The 21,455-nt window shown below is 36.3% G+C and overlaps 1 protein-coding gene across 5 annotated transcripts in view; it reads left to right on the top strand.

Moving 5' to 3' along the window:
• The window catches only part of GATAD2A (GATA zinc finger domain containing 2A), a 220,143-nt gene that overhangs the window by 192,704 nt on the left and 5,984 nt on the right, over positions 1-21,455 (top strand). For 3 of the 5 annotated variants that reach the window (XM_016432182.2, XM_007489203.3, XM_007489202.3), the window contains exons 8-12: positions 5,866-6,033; positions 6,940-7,219; positions 15,818-16,107; positions 18,115-18,189; positions 18,492-18,681. In XM_016432182.2, the coding sequence (XP_016287668.1) occupies positions 5,866-6,033; positions 6,940-7,219; positions 15,818-16,107; positions 18,115-18,189; positions 18,492-18,681 (1,003 nt within the window). The remainder of the gene's footprint in view (positions 1-5,865; positions 6,034-6,939; positions 7,220-15,817; positions 16,108-18,114; positions 18,190-18,491; positions 18,682-21,455) is intronic. The other 2 variants (XM_056822370.1, XM_007489204.3) reach the window with 1 other exon arrangement.

Genomic DNA, 21,455 nt, shown 5'->3' with positions numbered 1-21,455 from the left:
TAATCACAATCTTCCATCATCCTTCTCTGTAAAGTTTTACAAATAATTTAATACTCTAAATCATTAGCACCTTTATCTGCTATAGCTCCTATATTTGCTATAATTCTCAATGGCATGTAAGAGCTTTTCGGTAAAAGTATGTTTCCTCAAAGCAATGGCTTTTATTTTTGTCTTTTTATCTCCAGCAGTAGCTCAGTGTCTGATGTGTTACAAGCAGTCAACAAATGCCTATCAGAAAGTGAGATTTTTTTTCCCCTTGCACACAATTCTTTATTATTTTTTATTTAATTTTTTCCCTGTGGTTACATGATTTTTGTCTCCCCCTCCCCCCCAGAGTTAGAAATTGAGACTTTTTTAAGTCCTTTTCATTTTCTTATCTTGACATTTGATTTATATCAGTTAAATATAAATTTTCCATTAGTTCTAGTATTGTATCAATCCTCTCTCCTGTTCCCAGTGTCAGGCAGAAGAGGGAGAATCTGTCTTCCAAATGCTATCAGCTCATTTAAATTTTTTTGGAGCCCATTTTATTTTTACATTTTAAGCAAGCAATGCTTTTAAAACATTATTTTAAAATTATTTAAGTTTCATTTGTATCCCATGAGTTTCTTTTTAAATTATTTTGGAGAAACCCAGAAAATAAGCAGGAATAGCATCAAGGAAGGTCTAAATTTTAAGAGGGTACCTTATCCTCCCAGAAAACAGAGCCTAACTTTAAGTAGGTAGGAAAAATGAGCAGACCAAAAAAAAAAGCACTAAATTCTAATGAATTTTTATGGTGACAAAGAGCAAGGTCAGACACAGAAGGGGATAGTAAAGGCAAAGCAAACACACTCAAAGTCCAAAAGAAAAAATTTGGATTGAACGCAAATTCTGGAAGATCTTTAAAAAGATTTCAGAAACCATTTAAGGGAGGCAGGAGGAAAGTGGGGAAGAGAAATGAAAGTAATGCAAGAAGAAGTGGACCAATTGAAAAAGAAGAACCAAAAACTGACAGGGAAATTGGGCCTTAAATATCAGAATTAACAACTAGAAACTAATGATTTTTTGAGAAATCAAGAAACACTAAAGCAGAATCAAAGGAATGGGGGTGGTGGGGAATAAACAGGAAAAAATTTTGGAAAAACTACTGATCTAGAAAATAGATCCAGGAGAGATAATTTGAGAATTACTGGACTATCTGAAAGCCATGATCAAGAAAAAAGATTGGACATCCTAATACAAGAAATTATCAAGGAAAACTGCCCATATACCCTCAAACAACAAAATAAAATTGAAAATGAAAGAATTCACAGATCACCTCCAGAAAGAAATCCCCAAATTACAACTTCCAGGAATGTAATAGCTAAATTCAAGAGCCACCAAGTCAAGGAGAAAATACTGCAAGCATCCAAAAGGAAACAATTCAGATACCATAGAGCTATAATCAGGATCATACAGTACATAGCAGCTTCTACATTAAAGGATCAGAAGGCATGGAATATAATATGCAGGAAGGAGAAAAATCTGGGTGTTATGAGATTTTAAATGGTTGAGGTCTTAAACTGTAGTGATTAAAATAGTGGAAGATATGAATTGTGATAGCTATAAGAGAGGGTGAGTTAATTTGACCACAGAAATATGTTTCACTACAGTGTCTTGGGTTTTTTAATCAAATATAAGGTGGTTGCCAGGGAAATATTTCCAATTATTCAAATACCCAAGTCAATTGGGTTTTATAGAGATTTTAATTAACAATACAATGAGTAATCAAAGAAAGAGAGAGAGAGAGTAAGAAAGGAATAAGTATGAAGGGCCTCAAGCCAATATGGCCTAGACCTGAGTCTTAAAAGAGAAATCAGTCAGTTTTTTAACACTCACCACAAGGTCTGACTAAACAAGGATACTAGTGACACCAGGCCAGCGTCCTTCCTCAAAGAGTCTTCCAGCCAGAGATTGTTTCAAAGGGCCTCTCTCAAGAGCCTCCAGAGCTCCTACCGCAGAGGGACAGAGCCCCTCAGAGGAGCTCCTCAAGAAACTCTCCTCCAGAATGAGAGTCAGAAATCCAGATCTTCAAAGAGATCCAAGCTCTTATTTTTAAGGGCAAAATTTCCTCTGTCACCTCCCCTGAGTCCTTACATCTACCAATCACTGTAGATGTTTCTAAAGGACTGCCCATTTTGAATTCTCAGCTGAGTAGTTTTAATCTCTTTAGTAAGTCAGGAAAAAATGCTACTGTGTGGACAAATTTCATTAAGAAAAAACCTCTGAATAAGTTATCACACTTTTAGGTTTAAGTAGTTTACAAGTTGTCCCACCTTTATAGGTACTTAGTATCCCATTGTATCAATTCTAAAACAGTCATGACTCACAGAACTTCCTGTCCCTTCCATAAGCATGGATCAAAGTACTTTCATTGTTTAGCAAACAGTTTTCTGTCCTAAAGCAGTCTTAAGTAGGGTGGAGCAGGGACACTCCCATAGCTAGGAGCCCCCACACTCAAGTAGAGTTCTCACCATCTGCTAGGGAATTTTTTTAAGTAGAAGATTCCCCAGTGGGGGAAACCCCTAACATTCATAAGTCTGAGAAATTTTGAGGTTTACAATGTATAACCCAGAATCACCTATCCAACAAAATTGAATATATTTTCTCAGAGGAAAAAAATGGACATTCATTTAGATAGAAGATTTCTAAGCATTCCTGAGGAATAAACTAGAGCTAAACAAAAAAATTTGAAGTCCAAACACAAGACCCAAGTGAAGTCTAAAAACGTAAATAAGATAAAACTTAAGGGATTCATTTAGGTCAAAATGTTTATATTTCTACATGTAAAGAGGATATTTGTAATTCTCAAAAATTACTCTTAGTAGAAAAAGGATGGGGAAGTAAGCTGATTATGATGATATGTGTATGTAAATGTGATGTGAAATGATATGTATGCATATCATGTTAAAAAATCAAGGGGTGGAAAAGAGGATTACACTGAGTTAAAAGGGAAGGAAGAGATAGAATGGGATAAATCATATAAAGAAGATATAAAAAATCATTAAGGAGAAGGGGAGGTTAAGGGTGGTGTTGGACATTGTTTAAACTTTGCTCTCATCGTAACTGGCTCAGAGGGGAAAAAACAAATATACTCATTGAGGTGTAAAATTATATCTTACCCTACAGAGAAATAGAAGGGGAGAATAAGACAAGGGAAGGGGGAGGTAATTGGAGGGAGGGGGAAGTTGGAGGTGATAAAAAGCAAAACACTGGTGAGGAGGAACAGAGTGAAAGGGAACAGAACAGGATCTAAAATGGAAAATAAGATAGAGGACAATCCATAGTAATCATAACTGAATGTGAATATGGATTGGGTTTTGGTTTTAAAAGATTCCTTTATTGCAAAAATGAATAGTATGGAAATAGGTATAAGTGATAGCTTTCATATAACCCAGTGGAAGGGCTTATTGGTTCCAGGAGTGGGGAGGGAAGAGGGTAAAAAAAAAGTTGAATCCTGTAAACATGGGGAAATATTTTTAATTTTTAAGTTTATATCATCATTTTTAATAAAGTGTCATGTTACAAAAAGAAAAAATGAAATTATTCTGAATGTTTGGGTTGAGGCCTACTTAGGATCAGTTGGCTCCTTTTTTTTTTTAAGAATATTTTTAATTTTTCTTTTCATTTACAGATTTCTCTCCCTCTCCCGCACCCCATTTCCAATAAATTGAATGGGCATGAAATACAATACTCATATTACTTATGAAATCAAAATATATTTCCACATTAGCTATGTTATAGAGGGGGGAAAGCAAGAAAGATAAAGAAAATCCTTCATTTTTTTACTCTTGTCCATTTCTCTCTCTCTGGAGGTGAATAGGATTTTTAAATCCTTTGGAATTGTCAGGGATCATTGCATTGATCAAAGTTGCTAAGTCTTTCAAAATTATCTTTATAAATCTGCCATTTCTGCTGTACATTGTTCTCTAGCTCTACTCACTTCGTTTTACATCAATTTTCATCATTTCTTAGAACAGAATAGGTGTTTTTATTGTTTTTAAACCCATACCCTCTGTCTTGGAATAAAATACTGTGTATTGGTTCTAAGGCAGAAGAGTGGGTGGTAAGGGCTAGGCAATGGGGATTGAGTGACTTGCCCAGGGTCACACAACTAGGAAGTATCTGAGACTAGATTTGAACCTAGGACCTTCCATCTCTAGGCCTGGCTCTCAAGCCACCCAGCTGCCCCCCAACAGAATAGTTTTTAATCACAATCATCTACCATAGCTTGTTCAGATATTCCCCAGTTGATGGACATTCCCTAAATTTCCAATTCTTTGCCACAGCAAAAAAAAGCTGCTATAAATATTTTTATGCACATGGGTTAAAAGGGTATGTGTACTGTAGACTTAGTTGTAAATTGTTCTCCAAAATAATTGAACTAGTTCAAGAGTTCACCAATAGTGTATTAGCATACCTATTTTACCATCTTCCCTGCAGCATTTGTCATTTTTCTTTTCTATCACAGTAGCCAATCTGATGGGTATGAGGTAGTATTATTAGTGATGTAGAGAGCATTTTTAAAATATGACTCTTGATAGCTTTGATTTCTTCCTCTGAAAACTGCTTGTTTTTTATCCTTTCATCATTTATCCTTTTGGGAATGGGTTCTTGCCATAGTTACCTATAAATTAGAAAAGAGAACTTTATTTAAAAAATTTGCTAGTTTCTTGCTTTTTTCCCCTAATTTTGGCTCTATTGATTTACTTTGTGCCTTTTTAAAATTTAATGTGGTCAAAGTTATCTATTTTACCTCCTGTGATCCCATCTATCTCGTTTGATCACGAGCTCTTACCCTATCCACAAATATCACCCTTTATTTCTAAATCACATGCTCATTTTCAGCTTTTCTTGGTTTACAGTATGAGATGTTAAATGTATGCCTAGTTTCTGTCGGATTACTTTCCAGGCTTTTTTTTTTAGCAGTTTTTGTTAAATTGTGAGTTGTTCTCTCCATAGCTGGGATCTTTGGGTTTTTCAAACAACTAGAATACTGTGCTCATTTGTTTCTATATATTATGTAACTAATCTATTTTAATGATCAACCACTCTTATTTCTTATCCTGTATTGAATTGTTTTGGCGATTTCTCCTTTGTCATATAGTTTGAGATTTGATACTGCTAGACCCCATTCCTTCACGATTCCCTTTTAATAATCTTGACCTTTTGTTCCCCAAGATGAATTTTCTTATTAATTTTTCTAGATCTGTAAAGTGATTCTTTAGTAGTTATGCCATCTCTTCAAATATTTGAAGGGAGAAATAATGTGCCTTTTAAATATTTTCTCTAGATTAAGCATCTCTAATTCCTTAAGTCCAAGCTCATTTGGCATGATCTCAGACTTCTCACATACCTGTGAAAATACTTCATTTGGTTAATATCCATTTTAAAAAGTGAAACCAGAACTGAATACAATACTTCTCATTAAAATCTGTTAATGGCAGGAAAACAGTAATCTTGGTTGTTTTTTTGTTTTTGTTTTTGATCAAGAACCAAAGCACCAAGAAGTTCAAAATAGCTTTCCAGCTAACAGTCATATCAACATTTTTCAGTATAAGGAAATTCTCACAGATGATATTGCTAGTTAGAGATCCTAAATGGATATATGGCATTGAGCTAACATAGGTTTCCCATTATGACTTGAACTTAATCAGTCATCGATGCATTAAAGAACTTTTCTTGAGTCTTGAGTCCTGTAATTGTAGTTAATAGCAAATTAATTCTATTGACTATGATAATAGTAATACTTTTGCTTTTTTGTCCTTATCTTCTATCATCTCCATTGCATCATTTCTTTGTTTCATGGAACCATTACATCAGCCAATCTCTGTCTCTCCCCAGCAAATCCATAACATCAGACAGCATTCCAGCACGGGGCCACCTCCTCTACTTCTGGCACCAAGGGCATCTGTGCCTAGTGTGCAGATTCAGGGACAGAGAATTATACAGCAGGGTCTCATTCGTGTTACCAATGTCCCCAACACTAGTCTGCTGGTGAATATCCCACAGGTGAGTTCTCAGCCATATTTACAAAAAAAAAAATACTGCTTGCTTTAAGGAAATCAAGGTAAAGAGCTATAACTAGGATGGAACCCCAATAGGGGGATGAGTCCATAAATAAATCCAAATTAGTGGATTTAGTTCCTCATTTGAGAGCTAGTGGTTATACTAGACTCTAGTTACAGTAAATTGTTTCCATCTCCTCCCAGTTCACCTGTGCTGCCCTTTAATGTTGACTCAGATAACACAATTTTAGCAAAGTTGTAGAATCCAAAATAAACCTATATAAATCCTTAACTTTTCTGCATATTACCAACAAAATATTAGCAGGAAGATTCCCAGTAGGGCTTCAAATCTTTTATATTATTTATACCATGATATTGAAAGAGGTCTTTCCTATGCTAAATGTCACTCCTCTACTTAAAACAAATAAGAATAATTTGAGCTTTTATTAAGGAATAAACTGTCAAGAAGTATGAACCCTTAGTTATCTTCATGTTGAAATTAGGTTTTGAATGACTATGGTTGGATGGTTTTATCTTTTTCAGTAGCTTAGTCTTGCCAAGGTAACTTGAAATCCATTTTCTTTTCTTCCACCCTGTGGTACTTTTTATATAAACACAAAAAGCCAAACCTGATTTCTAAATAAAAAAGCTGAAATCAGAAAGCAATATAAGTAAGCACCTCATTGAACTCTAGAACAGGCAGACATTAGTAAATTTCAAAAGCACAGGTTTTCAGATGCTTGGAAGGAAGGAACTTGGCTTGGAAAAATTATTCCTCTCCACTTTAGACTCTTTAATTTGACATTTCAGACAGGACCCACCCCGCCCCCTAAACCCCCCAACTTTCTGTTTAATGAATAAGACTGACCAAGTTTGTGCTTTTCTCCTTTAATTTTGTTTTGTTTTTAAGGCCTCACCAACTTCAATTAAGGGTACAACAGTCACATCTGCTCAGGGTAATGCAACTACCACTGGAGTTCCATCCATAGTGAATGCCAATGATTCACCAGCCAGCCGGCAAGCTGCTGCAAAGCTTGCCCTACGCAAACAGCTGGAAAAGACACTCTTAGAGATTCCCCCTCCTAAACCACCTGCTCCGGAGATGAATTTTCTACCCAGTGCAGCCAACAATGAATTTATATACCTGGTTGGATTAGAGGAAGTGGTACAGAATCTCTTAGAAACTCAAGGTGAGCTGACAGTGTATCTGAATGTACTTTTTTTCCCCCCATTTGAGTAAGTTTATTTAGTCAATTTAGAACATTATTCCTTGGTTACAATAATCACATTATTTCCCTCCCTCCCCTCCACCCACTCTTCCCACAGCCAACGTGTAATTTCATTGAGTATTACTTGTGTCCTTGATCAGAACCCATTTCCATGTTGTTGTTTACACTAGGATATTCATTTAGAGTCTACATCCCCAACTATATCCTTTCGACCCATGTATTCAAGCAGTTGTTTTTCTTCGGTGTTTTTACTCCCACAGTGTTTCCTCTGGATGGTGGATAGTGGTTTATCTCATATGTTCCTTCGAGTTGTTCAGGGTCATTGCATTGCATGGGTTGCAATGCATCTCCATTAGTGAGTGGAGAAGTCCGTTACATTCGATTGTACCACAGTGTATCTGCCTCTGTGTACAATGTTTTCCTGGTTCTGCTCCTCTCACTTTGCATCAATTCCTGGAGGTTGTTCCAGTTCCCATGGAATTCCTCCACTTTATTATTCCTTTGAGCACAATAGTATTCCATCACCAACATATACCACAATTTGTTCAGCCATTCCCCAATTGAAGGGCATCCCCTCATTTTCCAATTTTTGGCCACCACAAAGAGCGCAGCTATGAATATTCTTGTACAAGTCTTTTTCCTTATTATCTCTTTGGGGTACAAACCCAGCAGTGCTATGGCTGGGTCAAAGGACAGTCTTTTAACACCCTTTAGGCATAGTTCCAAATTGCCCTCCAGAATGGTTGGATCAGTCCACAACTCCAGCAACGAATTAATGTCCCAACTTTGTCACATCTCCTCCAGCATTCATTACTTTCCTTTGTTGTCATGTTAGCCAATCTGGTAGGTGTGAGGTGATACCTCAGAGTTGTTTTGATTTGCATCTCTCTGATTTTAAGAGATTTAGAACACTTTTTCATGTGCTTATTAATAGTTTTGATTTCTTTAACTGAAAATTGCCTATTCATGTCCCTTGCCCATTTTTCAATTGGAGAATGGCTTGAGTTTTTGTACAATTAATTTAGCTCTTTATAAATTTGAGTAATTAGGCCTTTGTCAGAGGTTTTTGTAATGACGATTGTTTCCCAATTTGTTGCTTCCCTTCTAATTTTGGATGCATTTGTTTTGTTTGTACAAAAACTTTTTAATTTGATGTAATCAAAATTATTGATTTTACATTTTGTGGTTTTTTCTAGCTCTTGCTTGATTTTAAAGTCTTTCCTTTCCCAAAGATCTGACAAGTATACTATTCTGTGTTCGCCTGATTTGCTTATAGTTTCCTTCTTTATATTCAGGTAATTCACCCATTCTGAGTTTATCTTGGTGTAGGGTGTGAGATGTTGATCCAAACCTAATCTCTCCCATACTATCTTCCAATTTTCCCAGCAGTTTTTATCAAAAAGTGGGTTTTGGTCCCTAAAACTGGGATTTTGGGGTTTATCATAGACTGTCTTGCTGAGGTCATTTACCCCAAGTCTATTCCACTGATCCTCTTTTCTGTCTCTTAGCCAGTACCAAATTGTTTTGATAACCACTGCTTTATAGTATTTGAGATCTGGGACTGTAAGTTCTCCTTCCTTTGCATTTTTTTCATGATTTCCCTGGATATCCTTGATCTTTTGTTCTTCCAAATGAACTTTGTTATGTTTTTTTCTAATTCAGTAAAGAAATTTTTTGGTAGTTCAATGGGTATGGCACTAAATAAGTAGATTAATTTGGGTAGGATTGTCATTTTTATTATGTTAGCTCGTTCCACCCATGAGCAATCAATGTTTTTCCAATTGGTTTAGATCTAGTTTTAATTGTGTGGAAAGTGTTTTGTAGTTGTGTTTGTATAGTTCCTGTGTTTATCTCGGCAGATAGATTCCTAAGTATTTTATTTTGTCTAGGGTGAATTTCTCTTTCTAATTCTTGTTGCTGAAATGGGTTAGAGATATGATGACTTGTGCGGGTTTATTTTGTATCCTGCAACTTTGCTAAAGTTGTTGATTATTTCGAGTAACTTTTTGGTTGATTCTCTAGGATTCCTTAAGTAAACCATCATATCATCTGCAAAGAGTGATAGCTTGGTCTCCTCATTGCCAATTCTAATACCTTCAATTTCTTTTTCTTCTCTAATTGCTACTGCTAGTGTTTCTAGTACAATGTTAAATAATAGAGGTGATAATGGGCATCCTTGTTTCACTCCTGATCTTATTGGGATGGCTTCTAGTTTATCCCCATTGCAGATGATGTTTGCTGATGGTTTTAGATATATACTGTTTATTATTTTTAGGAAAGGCCCTTCTATTCCTATACTTTCTAGTGTTTTCAATAAGAATGAGTGTTGTATTTTATCAAAGGCTTTTTCTGCATCTATTGAGATAATCATGTGATTTTTGTCGGTTTGCTTATTAATATGGTCAATTATGTGGATGGTTTTCCCAATATTGAACCATCCTTGCATTCCTGGTATGAATCCTACCTGATCATAGTGAATAACCCTTGTGATGACTTGCTGGAGTCTTTTTGCTAGTACACTATTTAAGATTTTTGCATCTCTATTCATTAAGGAGATTGGTCTATAGTTTTCTTTCTCTGTTTTTGACCTGCCTGGCTTTGGAATCAGTACCATGTTTGTGTCATAAAATGAATTTGGTAGAACTCCTTCTTTGCTTATTCTGTCAAATAGTTTGTATAATATTAGGATTAGTTATTCTTTGAATGTTTGATAGAATTCATTTGTGAATCCATCTGGGCCTGGGGTTTTTTTTCTTAGGGAGTTCTGTGATGGCTTGTTCAATTTCTTTTTCTGATATGGGGTTGTTTAGGTAATTTATTTCTTCCTCTGTTAGTCTAGGCAATTTATATTTTTGTAAGTATTCATCCATATCACCTAGATTGCCATGTTTTTTGCCATATAATTGGGCATAGTAGTTTTTAATGTTTGCCTTAATTTCCTCTTCTTTTGCGATGAGGTCTCCCTTTTCATCTTGGATAATGTCAATTTGGTTTTTTTCTTTCCTTTTTTTAATTAGACTGACTAGTACTTTGTCTATTTTATTTGTTTTTTCAAAGTACCAGCTTATAGTCTTATTTATTAAATAAATAGTTCTTTGACTTTCAATTTTATTAATTTCTCCTTTGATTTTTTGGTTCTCTAATTTAGTCTTCATCTGAGGATTTTTATGAATGTACTTTAGTTGAAATTGCTGTTTAACATCATGCTTTTTGTGTGATAATGTCATAACTGAGAAGCATCCTATAGTCTCCACAGTTGCTTTTCACTGGAGAAAAATTGCTATTTTAGGATCTTGGTAAGTATTTTAAGAAAGAATATTTGATGTTTTTTAGAAAAACCTCATAATTTTTAACATTAGGCAGTAGTAATGTTTTGGGGGTTGGGAATTGTAGGGTGTTGTATGTGTGTAAATTAATGGTAGAACCTATGTATCTTTAATTCCTAGCTCAGTGTTTTTTTATACCTTCCTGCAATGATAACACTTTCATTCTCTATAGTTTTTGTTGAATAGTGAGTTACATATTTTGAGGTCTGTGTATGATACATATATATACAATATTCTCCTCTCCTTTAATCAGTTCACATAAGATTCAGTTGTTTTCTGCTCCCACCTCTTTCTCCTAATTACTATAGTTCTCTACTTGATATTATGTGAAATAATTTCCCCAGTCCTCCTTCTCCCTCACCCCTATCCCAATATATTCTTCTTCCTCTACCTTTTAAACATAAGAAAATAACAAAACTATCCCCCAGGCCTTCTGTATAATTAAACTTCTATGGCCATTGATGATGATAATTTTCAGGTTATAGATATATCATCTTCCCATATTAGAATGTAAAGAATTTGTCCTCTTCCATGTGGTTGCTCACTTGCATTTACTTTTTTATCTTTCTTTTGATGACTAGAAATTTTGAAATGTAAACATAGTAAACTCTTGGCCCTCAGGAAGGCCCCTTAATTTCCCTATAAGATTATATTAATTTTTGCTGCATACTTTATTCTTCATTTTAAAGTTGTAACTTTTGCCTTCTAGAATATTGTATTCCAAACTCTGTGCTCATTTGTAGCAATTGCAGCTTTTATATGATTATGACTGACTCCTTGGTACTTGAATTTGTATTGCAAGCTTCTTGTACTGGTTTTGTTTTTTTGTTTGTTTGTTTGTTTTTAAACTGGGGTGCTGGATTTTGAGTATAATAATGGGTTTTCATTTTGGCTCTTCTTTCAAGAGATGACTAGAGGATTCTTTTTCTTTTTTCTATTTCAATAAAATCTGAAAAATATTCTTTAAAGTGTTCTTGAAATATTATGTCTAGATTCTTTTTTTTGATTATGGTTTTCAGGTAGTCTAAATGATTCTTACATTTCTAATCTTTGTTTTGTTTTCCAACCCAGTTTTTTTATAAGTACCATATATTTTCTTATTTTTCCAGTCTTTTTATTTCATTTTAATATTTTAATCTCACAGAGTCATTAACTTCTATTTAACTCATTCTAAGTTTCAGGGAGTTCTTTTTCCCTTGGGCATGATTTTTTGTAACTCTTGTTCCAAGCCATTAATATCTTTCTTGGTGGTAATCTTAATTTCTTTGCCTTTATAGAATAACATATTTCAAGCCCTTTGCTCCTTTTATAATGGTAATTACTTTTATAATGGTAACTACCAGAAATTTTGTATAAATCTCATTATGACTTCACTGTATTTGAATTATTTCTTTATGATTCCTTGCAATATTTTCAAGTTGACTTCCTTGGAATTTGGCTGTAGTATTTGTGGGAGTTTTTTATCTCTTTCAGAGAGTGATTGTGACTTTTTCATATTTCTATTTTGCCCTCTGGTTCTAAGATATCTGGGCAGTTTTCCTAGATAATTTTTGATCATAGCTTTTGGGTACTATTTTTCCTGTGAGATATTTCCCATTTCCTTTTTTTTCCCAGTCTTTTGTCTTTGTTTTATTGTTTCTTGATGTCTCATGGAGTCATTAGCTTCTACTTGACTGATTCTGATTTTTAGGAGTTATTTTTCTTCAGTGAGATTTTGTGCCTCTCCATTTGCCAGTATTGATTTTTAAGATGTTATTTTCATTAATATCTTTGTGCTTATTTTACTGAGCTATATTCTTTTCATAACTTTTTTGCATTGCTCTCATTTCTTTTCCTCTTTTTTCCTCTGCTATTTTTATTTGACTTTTTTAATAATCTTTTCTGCTCTTTTTTTTTTCTTAGCTTTTTCCAGGAATTCTTGTTGGACTTAGGTACAACCTGCATTTTACTTTAGGCTTTGTTCGTAGATATGTTCAAAACTTGATTCTTCTGAGTTTTTGTCTTGAGCTTCACTGACACTATAAAAGACTTCTGTGGTCAAGTTCTACTTTTGTTGCTTATTTTTCCAGGGTATTTATTGACTTTAGACTTTATGTTAGAGTTGGGCTCTCTTCACCTCTGGAGAGGATAGCTAGCCTGACCATCTGTAGCTTAATATTGGGCTTCTTAAGTTTCCTTTCAATGCTTCCAAGGTGAAGTGATCTGGGCAAAGTTCTTATTACTGTTTTCCATCTATACTCTGGACCTTTCCCAGATAGAGCCTCTGTTCCCTTGTGACATTCAGTAGACCAAAAATACTCCTCTTTGCACTAGAACTGTAACCCAAAACTAGGTAAAGGGAGGAGCTGCCAAATGGTGCCTCATCCTGCTCCCAGTACTAGTACAGGGGTCCTCATTAATCCTTTTTTGACCAGATGTTTAGACCCCTTACCAGCCCTGGGCATTGAGTATTCTTGGTGTGCCATGAGTTCTGCTGCCCTTACCTCCCCCTAGCCCCATGTCTGTTGTCTCTCATATCTCTAAACTCTTAATCCCTACCCTAGTTTCTGTAGACCTTTCTGTTCTCATATGTTATGGCCTGGAAAAAATTACTCATGATTTTTTGTTGGTTATCTTGCTCAGAATCTGATTTGATAAAGTTTTTAAATAGAGAGTGGTTGGGAGGGCTTGCCAGAAATGCTCACTTTGCTCTACTCTCTTGTCACTGCCTGTCTTTTCAATTATCTTTTAAATTCTTCTATAGTTCTTACTTAGTTTTCCTGTTTTTTCCCTCTAGCACCTCCATTTGATTTTTTGAATAATTTTTATTTTTTAAGTCTTGCTTCATTTCTTCCAGGAATTCTGGGTAGACTTGTGCCTGAGCTATGTTTTCCTTTGAGACTTTGTATGTTTTGGAGAGTCAGTCTTTTCTGAGTTTTTATATTAGGTGATCCCTATCACTATAAAGTCTCTTTCTGGTGGGATTCTTTTTTCATTTGCTTATTCTTCTAGTCTACTTATCTTAGACCCTGAGGTCTGTTCAGTTCTGTGGAGATGTCTGGCCTAAGTTTTTGGGTTTTTTTTTGAGTCCTGTTTTCTTGGGTTATTGAATATTGTATCATTCCAGGATATCAGGGACAATTTATGCTGGGGTCCTGCTGGCTTTCAGTGCTCTTAAATTTTTCTGATCCAGTGTAAAGTTCAATTACTTCCCTTCTCATCTGAGTCCTGCAAATTTCAGCTGGTGTTTTTGCCTGATCAACCTTCCTTTGGGCTTGCCCTTATTTGGAAGTTCCAGTGGATTGTTGCCAATCTCAGCCATTGTCAGCCAAGCTAGAATTTTCTGCATATTGAGAATGAAAAAAACTGCAAATTTTCCTTTGGTTTGAGATTATTCCCCTGTTTATTTTGCTAGAGGCTTCAGCCTGTGCTAGAGGCTGGAACTGAGACTTGGTTTCAACTTCTAGAGTCAGAGCTACACAGTTTACTGTTTGCTTTTGAAATTGTTCTAAGTGGAATATACAGGTTAGAGGGACCCTGGGACACCACCCTACTAAGCCTAAGTCCCTTACTTGATTTGCCATATATCTGACCCCAAATTAGGTAATGAAGAAAAGAATGGCCATTTAGCACATATTCCCACTTTGTGCACAAGATTAGGATTCTCCTCCGAGGATCTCTCTCGATATCTCTCTCCCTCTCTTTTTCCCTCCCTCCCCCTCCCTTCTTCCTTCCCTTTTTTTTTAAAGTTACATGTTGAATTTATTATATGCTTAACAGGAAAAGTGTTTCATGTATAATCTTCATTTTCTCTTCTACTTTGTACATGGAAACACTCCTTTTATTTCATGTTTGTTAAGTTCTGAATAATGACAATAGAACAACCTGAGATGAAAATAAGAGAAATGGGACAGTAACAATCAAACAATTTGGAATATTTGTCAACCCTAGTTGTTGTTCAGTCATGTCTGACTCTTTGTGACTCCATGGGCCATAGCTGTCCATGGGGTTTTTATAACCAGGATACTGGAGTGGTTTGCCATTTCCTTCTCCAGTGGATCCTTTTGGAAGTTTTGTGTTTGTTTTTGGTTTGATTTGTTTGTTTGTTTTTTCAGGATCACATGTCAATATGGTTTTTAATAATCGTTTTCTGACATTTTTCAATCAGTGTTCTCTTTCCCTTCCAACCTTCTCTTTTCCTATAGCATTTCTCTTTATTTTGGTGTGCATCCTCAGTCCTTTTTCAGTTCCTGCACAGTGGAATGCTCCATAACTGTATACAACCTGACCAGACCCTAAACCTCATTTTCAGACCTTTCTGTCTCTCTGTACTACTATAGGTTGGAACTGTGGCCCACTATGGCTTTTTTCTTAGATTTCTCTATTGATTCTCAAACTAATGTATTTCCTAGATCTTTGTGGAGAAGTTTGTATCAGTGAAGCCTTACTCCACCATCTTGGATCTACCTCTCTTAACATCCTTTGTAGTTCTAACAGTCTTGGAACCTATAAGTCTTTTCAAGCAAGGACTCCTTGAAATGCCTAAGTAGAGGATGTGAAATATAAAATAGTTTTTAAACAAAAGCTCACCATCATTATAACTCATGTTTACATAGTGCATAGATTTAAGAAATCCTTGTGGTATTGCACTTTGTAAAGGAAAAAACAGCTTCAAGGGAGTGACATGGTTTTCCTAGGGTCATTCTACCAGTAAGTGTTAGAGCAGAATTGGAATTCAAGTCTCTTCTCATTCCTAACCTAAAACTCTACATTATATCAAGCTTCTACTCTAGGAACACTGAACAGAGGGCATTTTTCCAAGGCAAGGGAGATATTAAGTGCTAAATTTGAGGGGGAATCAGTTATCCAAATTGTTTTCATGAACATTGATTGGGGGGGGGGTATGAATTTCAGTTTTTAGTCTCTTGTCTGTTCAGGAAGACAAAGATGTAATAAGAAAAGCTTTGGATTTGGTATTGAGACCTGGGTTCAGACTCTGCTATGGATACAACTGTGTTCAAGTAGATCATTTCAACCTCTATGGTCCTAAAGTTTTCTTATCTAAAAAATGGAGGTGGCTATAGTATTTACATGATCTAACTCACAGGGTTATTCTGAAGAGAATGATTTCTAAACCTTTGAAATCCTATAGAAATGGGAGCTATACATCTTGGCTTTTTTGTTTTTTGTTTTCCCCCCCCCCCCAAGTGTTCTTTGGTTGTCCTAAGCTTCATACTAACCTTGATTTCTACAGGCAAAACTTCAACTGCAGCTTTATCCCATGAGCCCTACATGTGTGCTCAATGTAAGACTGATTTCACCTGCCGATGGCGAGAAGAAAAAAATGGAACCATTATGTGTGAAACTTGTATGACATCAAATCAGAAAAAGGCACTGAAGGCTGAACACACAAATCGCCTGAAGGCTGCTTTTGTGAAGGCTTTGCAACAGGAACAAGAAATTGAACAGCGGATATTGCAGCAGACGTCTTCTCCAGTGCAGACCAAGTCAGAGCCAATGACCCAACATCATTCACTGAAACAGGTAAGGATGGAGACTTCACAACTGCCGCTAGAAGAGCCATTGCTCTCTGAACCCTCTGTAACAGTTGACTCAGTTGCATGTACTGTCATTTGACATCAAAATATACCTTGGTCCTTCCAGATATTCTTAAAGTCTGGTCCTTCTAGAGTATGACAAGTTCTTTTGTTGTACTCCAGACTCAGCTTGGAGCAAATTCTCAAGAATAATTGAGAGTTTTAAGCCAATTTTTTTGTCATCTAGTTGAATTCTATTGAATTGACTTCATTCAGGAGATTCCAAGGTTGGAATTCAGGGATTATATTTTAATGTGCTATAATTGGCCTGGAGACACGCAGCTCTTGTTGGATTTTAGATGTACCTAATTTCTGTAGTGAACTGTTTCAAACCTAACTTAACCATTAGAAGAGCTTGTTGTTCTGCCATGATAGTGAGTGCTTTTATGATTGATTATGTGTTATTGAATGTTTGTAGTTTACTTTTTGAAAATACTCATTTGGAATTCAAATGTTAAACTTCAAATTTTTACAATTATAGGAGATAGAAAGTACTACTCAAAAAAAATCTTGGTGAGAATAAAGATGAAATACAAAATAAGTATTTGTAAGATATTCTAGAGCAGTGATGGTGAACCTATGACACAGGGGCCAAAGATGGCATACAGAGCACTCTCTGTGGGCTCATCCTCTTCCCCGCGCATGTCTTCTTCCCCCCCTAGTTTGTTACTATAAAAGACAGAGGGTCTTAGGCAGAACTTCTCCCCTCTCCACCTGCCTGACAACATTTTTTCACATGACCCACCCCCACCCCACCCTGCCCATCAGTCCAATGGGAAAGCACAGGGGTAAGGTGGGCGGCTAATAGGAGACAGAGCTGGAGGGGAGCAAAGCGCTTGGGCCACTCCTTTCCCCCTCTCAATACTCACTAAGGACATTCTTCGCTCATCCCTCCACTCAGCAATTCAATGGGAGTACTTTTCTCCTTCCCCTGTGTGTGGGGGGGTAGGGGGGCATGCCTGACACTCTGTGGGGCAGCAAGCATGGCACACAATCTCCAGGGGGGCTGTCATTCCATCTCTAAAAGGTTCTCCATCACTGTTCTAGAGTATCTAATCTAAGGGACAGATGAAACCAACTGATAAATTGAAGATTGCATTATATTTATGTGGCCTATCTATCAGAGAATTTAAAGGTCTTTCCCAAATTACACTAATTCTTTGGTCCATAATAATGGTTTCCCAAAACCCTTTCTCCTGTTTAAGAGCACTGAAACACTGTGTGACTCGGTTTCTTTATAGCTCAGCTCCTTCTAGGAACTTTCTCAAAGACTTAGGATTCAAATGTTTACCCTTGGGGCCTTTTAAAGAAATTTACATTAGTTTTAAAATATGTTAAGCTTTTAGCACAGACTTTGTTTTCTCTTGGGGAAACTTCAGCATCCTGGATTTTAGGTTAATTGCATTTAGATTTCTGTCCATAAACTTAATTCAATAAACTTAACACCCGTCATGTGCAAGGCCAGGTGCTAGGTGGTCAAAATTAAAAGAAATGCTTTCATACTTTGCTCTCAAAAATACTATGACTTGTTAGGACAAATACACAAAAAATAAGATGTCACTCTGAGCTATATAAACAGGATGTCTAAGCCTAGTACTTTGAGAAATCTGAGGAGATACCTGGTAAAGAGAGACTCTGACATTGATTGGAGTATATAGCAAAGTCTTCATGGAGCAGGAGGAATTATGAATTGGACCTTGAAATGGGATGTGGAAAAAAAAATAAGAGACAGGCAGGTCCTTTCCAGGCATGAGAAATGAAGACAGAGGAGAGAGAGAGCTGGAGAGGGCCAGGAGGCATAGAATCATGGGTGGTGTGTGTGATAGGGACCATGGGCAGAGGTAATTAAACAAATCTACAAACAGAGAGCAGCATTTCCAGGAGGCTCTGTAAACAAGAGTCAAACTTTACCAGAGCCTTCGGTGATCTCATTTTCAACTCCCCATTTGTGTAGGTCATAAAACCACGGCGTAAGTTGGCGTTCTACTCAGGAGAGGCCTGCGACTGGAGTAAAGGGGCTGTGCTGCAGGTCAGAACTGAGGTGCTTGGGGAAACTGACCCAGCACCTCCCTTGGCTGCTCTCAGCCAGCCCATGATGGCAAAAGCCCTTCCTGCCCCACATCCAAGACCAATTAATCACTCAAATACAATGTGCTGTTTTCTTTTTTCCCCTCACTTTGGTATACCTTCTGAGGTCTCCAGTTTTTAACTGATAATGATGGGGTGTGGGGGGAACTCAACAAAGGAAGGAGATCCTCAGCTATAGTGAGCTTTATGAAATCCCAGGCTTATGTTCCATTGCCCTTCTAATTGTTTCTTCTCTTATACTAGACTTCTAGCCCCCTGGCCCGAGGCCCCCCAGGGGCTCCCCGAGGAGTCTTGCACACATTTAGCCAGTCACCTAAACTTCAAAATACAGCAGCTGCTGCAGCACTTGTTACCAGGCCAGGTAAGCATGCTGAGAGACCTGTCAGCAAGGGCAATGCTACCACCAACTGGAAGAAGACTCCCATCAACACAGGTAGGTTTCCTTCAATTAATATCTTGTTTTCTATAGTCATTTCTCTCTTCAAATTTCATTCAATATGTATTTTATCTCCCCTTCCTCATTTCCTATTCAACATACTTAAAATATTAGGCTTTTAGATCCAGAAAGGATTTAGAGGTCATCTAAACCACCACTACCACCCCTCATTTTACAGACAAGGAAGCTGAGGCCCTAAGAAGTACAATGAATTGCCTGAAGTTACACAGGTGGCAAGGCTAGAATTAAGTCAGTTTAAAGACAGAATTTCTTTAATGGGGAAGAAAATTCAGGTAAAAAAGATCCAAATGGCCACAATGAATTGAGGAGTGAGTTGGAGAAAGATAAATCATATACAGAAGGCTGGAAGAAAGTGGGGTGGGAGGGGCAGAGTCTGAGATGAATATTATTAAATTTCACCCAGACTTCTAGATGATCACTTCCTCTCTTAACCATTTGAAATTTGAATTAGTTGATTCATCCATTTGCAGATTTTTAATACTTTGTTGAATTGAATTGCTTTCTATCCTTAAATTTCTAGTGACTCTACCTTGAAGAGAGTCAGGATGAAGGAAGACAGAATTTTCCGAGCTTATAGTACTAAATCAAAGTGTCTCTTTTCTTTTCTTTCCCCCTGTGTATCCCATGCACTAACTCAACCTTCCTCCCCTGAAACCCCACTAAAGATTAAAACATTTTTCTCAAAATAATTTTGTGAGGTAGGTAATTGTGAAAATTAGGAAACTGAAATTCTAAGAGTGAATGCAGTTTCCAACTCAGGGTCACATAGCTAATAAATGGGATTTGACCTTAGTTATGCAATAAGCATTTATTAATCAAAGTACAAAGAAAAGCAGCTATTAAAACTGCACTAAGACTTTTGGGGCACCATAAATGGGCAAGGTAGAATGTAGCCAGATTGTGAAAGAATGGCATATTGGGGAAATTTTTATTTTATTTTCAGGGTTGGTGGGTGGCTTTTGAGCAGGAAAGAAGTTAAAGAAATAACATGATTCTTCATTGCAAATGCTACTTTGATATTATTAGCCTGATTGGTAGATCTCCTTATATTTCTGAACAGATTTTATCCTTGCCTAAATTGTTGATTTTTTTCTTATTTTTAGACATTTACTTTTTGTCTTAGAATCAACATTAAGTATTGGTTACAAGGCAAAGATTGATAAAAGCATGGCAGTTTAAGTGACTTTCCCAGGGTCACACAGTTAGGAAGTATCTGAAACCAAATTCAAACTTGGGTCTTATTGATTTCAGGGTTTCTATCCACTGAGCCATCTAGCTGCCCCTTCTTGTTGAGTTTTTCAAAACACAGGATGTTACATATAGTAGGGAGCATTTAATAAGTGGCAGTTAGACTGAATCCTCCATTTTCCATCTACTATACATCTCATTGACCCTATCAGCTTAATTCTATAAATAAAAAATTACTTCTTTGGCAATCTTCATTCTTACTGCAGAATATCATAAACAGAAACTAGGTGACAATTGTTGGGAATATATAGGGTAAATTTATGGCATCAGTAAAGAATCAAGCTAAACTAGATAGGTGACATCTGAGACTCCTTCCTACTCTGAGATATAAGGTAGTGTTCTCCATTTTATGCATGTCTTTGTGTTGTGCTCCATCAAGCACTTTTCTTCATTTTTAAGCTGTTCTATATCTGGTTAAAAGTTACTATCACTCATATAATTAGAGTATGATTCCTTTAGTGGATACCATCAATTTAATAAGCCCATCTACTCTGTTTACTAAATAGCTTAGTGTTAGAACACAGGAATTTTCAAGACACATTTTCTCTCTTTAAAGGGTTTATAGTCCAGTGGGGAAGATGTAAACTAGAAATAGATATTTTCACTCAGGGACTTGACCAGATTTGAAATTCTCAAAGAAAGACTTTAGTACATAGATAGCTTGGGTTTTGCCATTCAAACTGAAATCTTTTGTGAGAAATTAAAAGATAAAATGCCAGTTGGAATAAAATCTTTCTAAACTTGTATTAATTCTTCTATATTTTTAGTAGTAGATTTCAGTTACAAAAAAGGATGAGTAGATAATAAAATATTTCTCTAGCACTTTAAGATTTTTAAAGCTTATTTACAAAGTCCCCATAACCTTGTAAGAGAAGCATGTATTATTGTCCCGTCTTATTATGAAATAAATGGAATCCCAAAGACATACCTGGTCACAGGACTAGCCAATGTCAGAACCAGAATTTGAAACGAGGCCACTTAACTGTGGTATGAGGCTATTTCCATTTAACTTAACTTTCCTGGAAGTGTTTGGGATTCAGTGACTTCTCAAAGAGACTTCAATGCCCACTTCCAGCAGAAGAGGCACCACCTCTAAGGCAGGTCTTTTTAACCTCTGAAGGCCTTTGAATTTTATTTTAGAAATATTTTTATAATTGTTTCAATATAATTGGCTTTCTTTATAATCCTATGTATTTTATGCATTTGAAAAAATTGTTTTGATAGGGGATAAGTTTAATCATACTGCCTTAAGGGGTCCATGACACAGACACATGGTTAAGACCCTTAGCTCTAAGGAGATCCTTCCAACTCCCAATTGTTTTTTTTTGTTTTGTTTTGTATTAAACCTAGGTAACAATTCTGAGACAGAAAGACAAGGGCTAGGCAAATAAAGTTAAGTGACTTTCCTAGAGACACATAGTTAGGAAATATCTGAGGTCAGATTTGAACCTAGGCCCTTCCAACTCCAGGCCTAACACTATTTAATGAGCTACCTCGCTGCC

This window comes from Monodelphis domestica, chromosome 3 (genome assembly GCF_027887165.1).
Source record: "Monodelphis domestica isolate mMonDom1 chromosome 3, mMonDom1.pri, whole genome shotgun sequence".
Taxonomy (NCBI): Eukaryota; Metazoa; Chordata; class Mammalia; order Didelphimorphia; family Didelphidae; genus Monodelphis; species Monodelphis domestica.
Note: the sequence above shows the minus strand (reverse complement) of the source record. Positions and strands in the feature narration are given on the sequence as shown.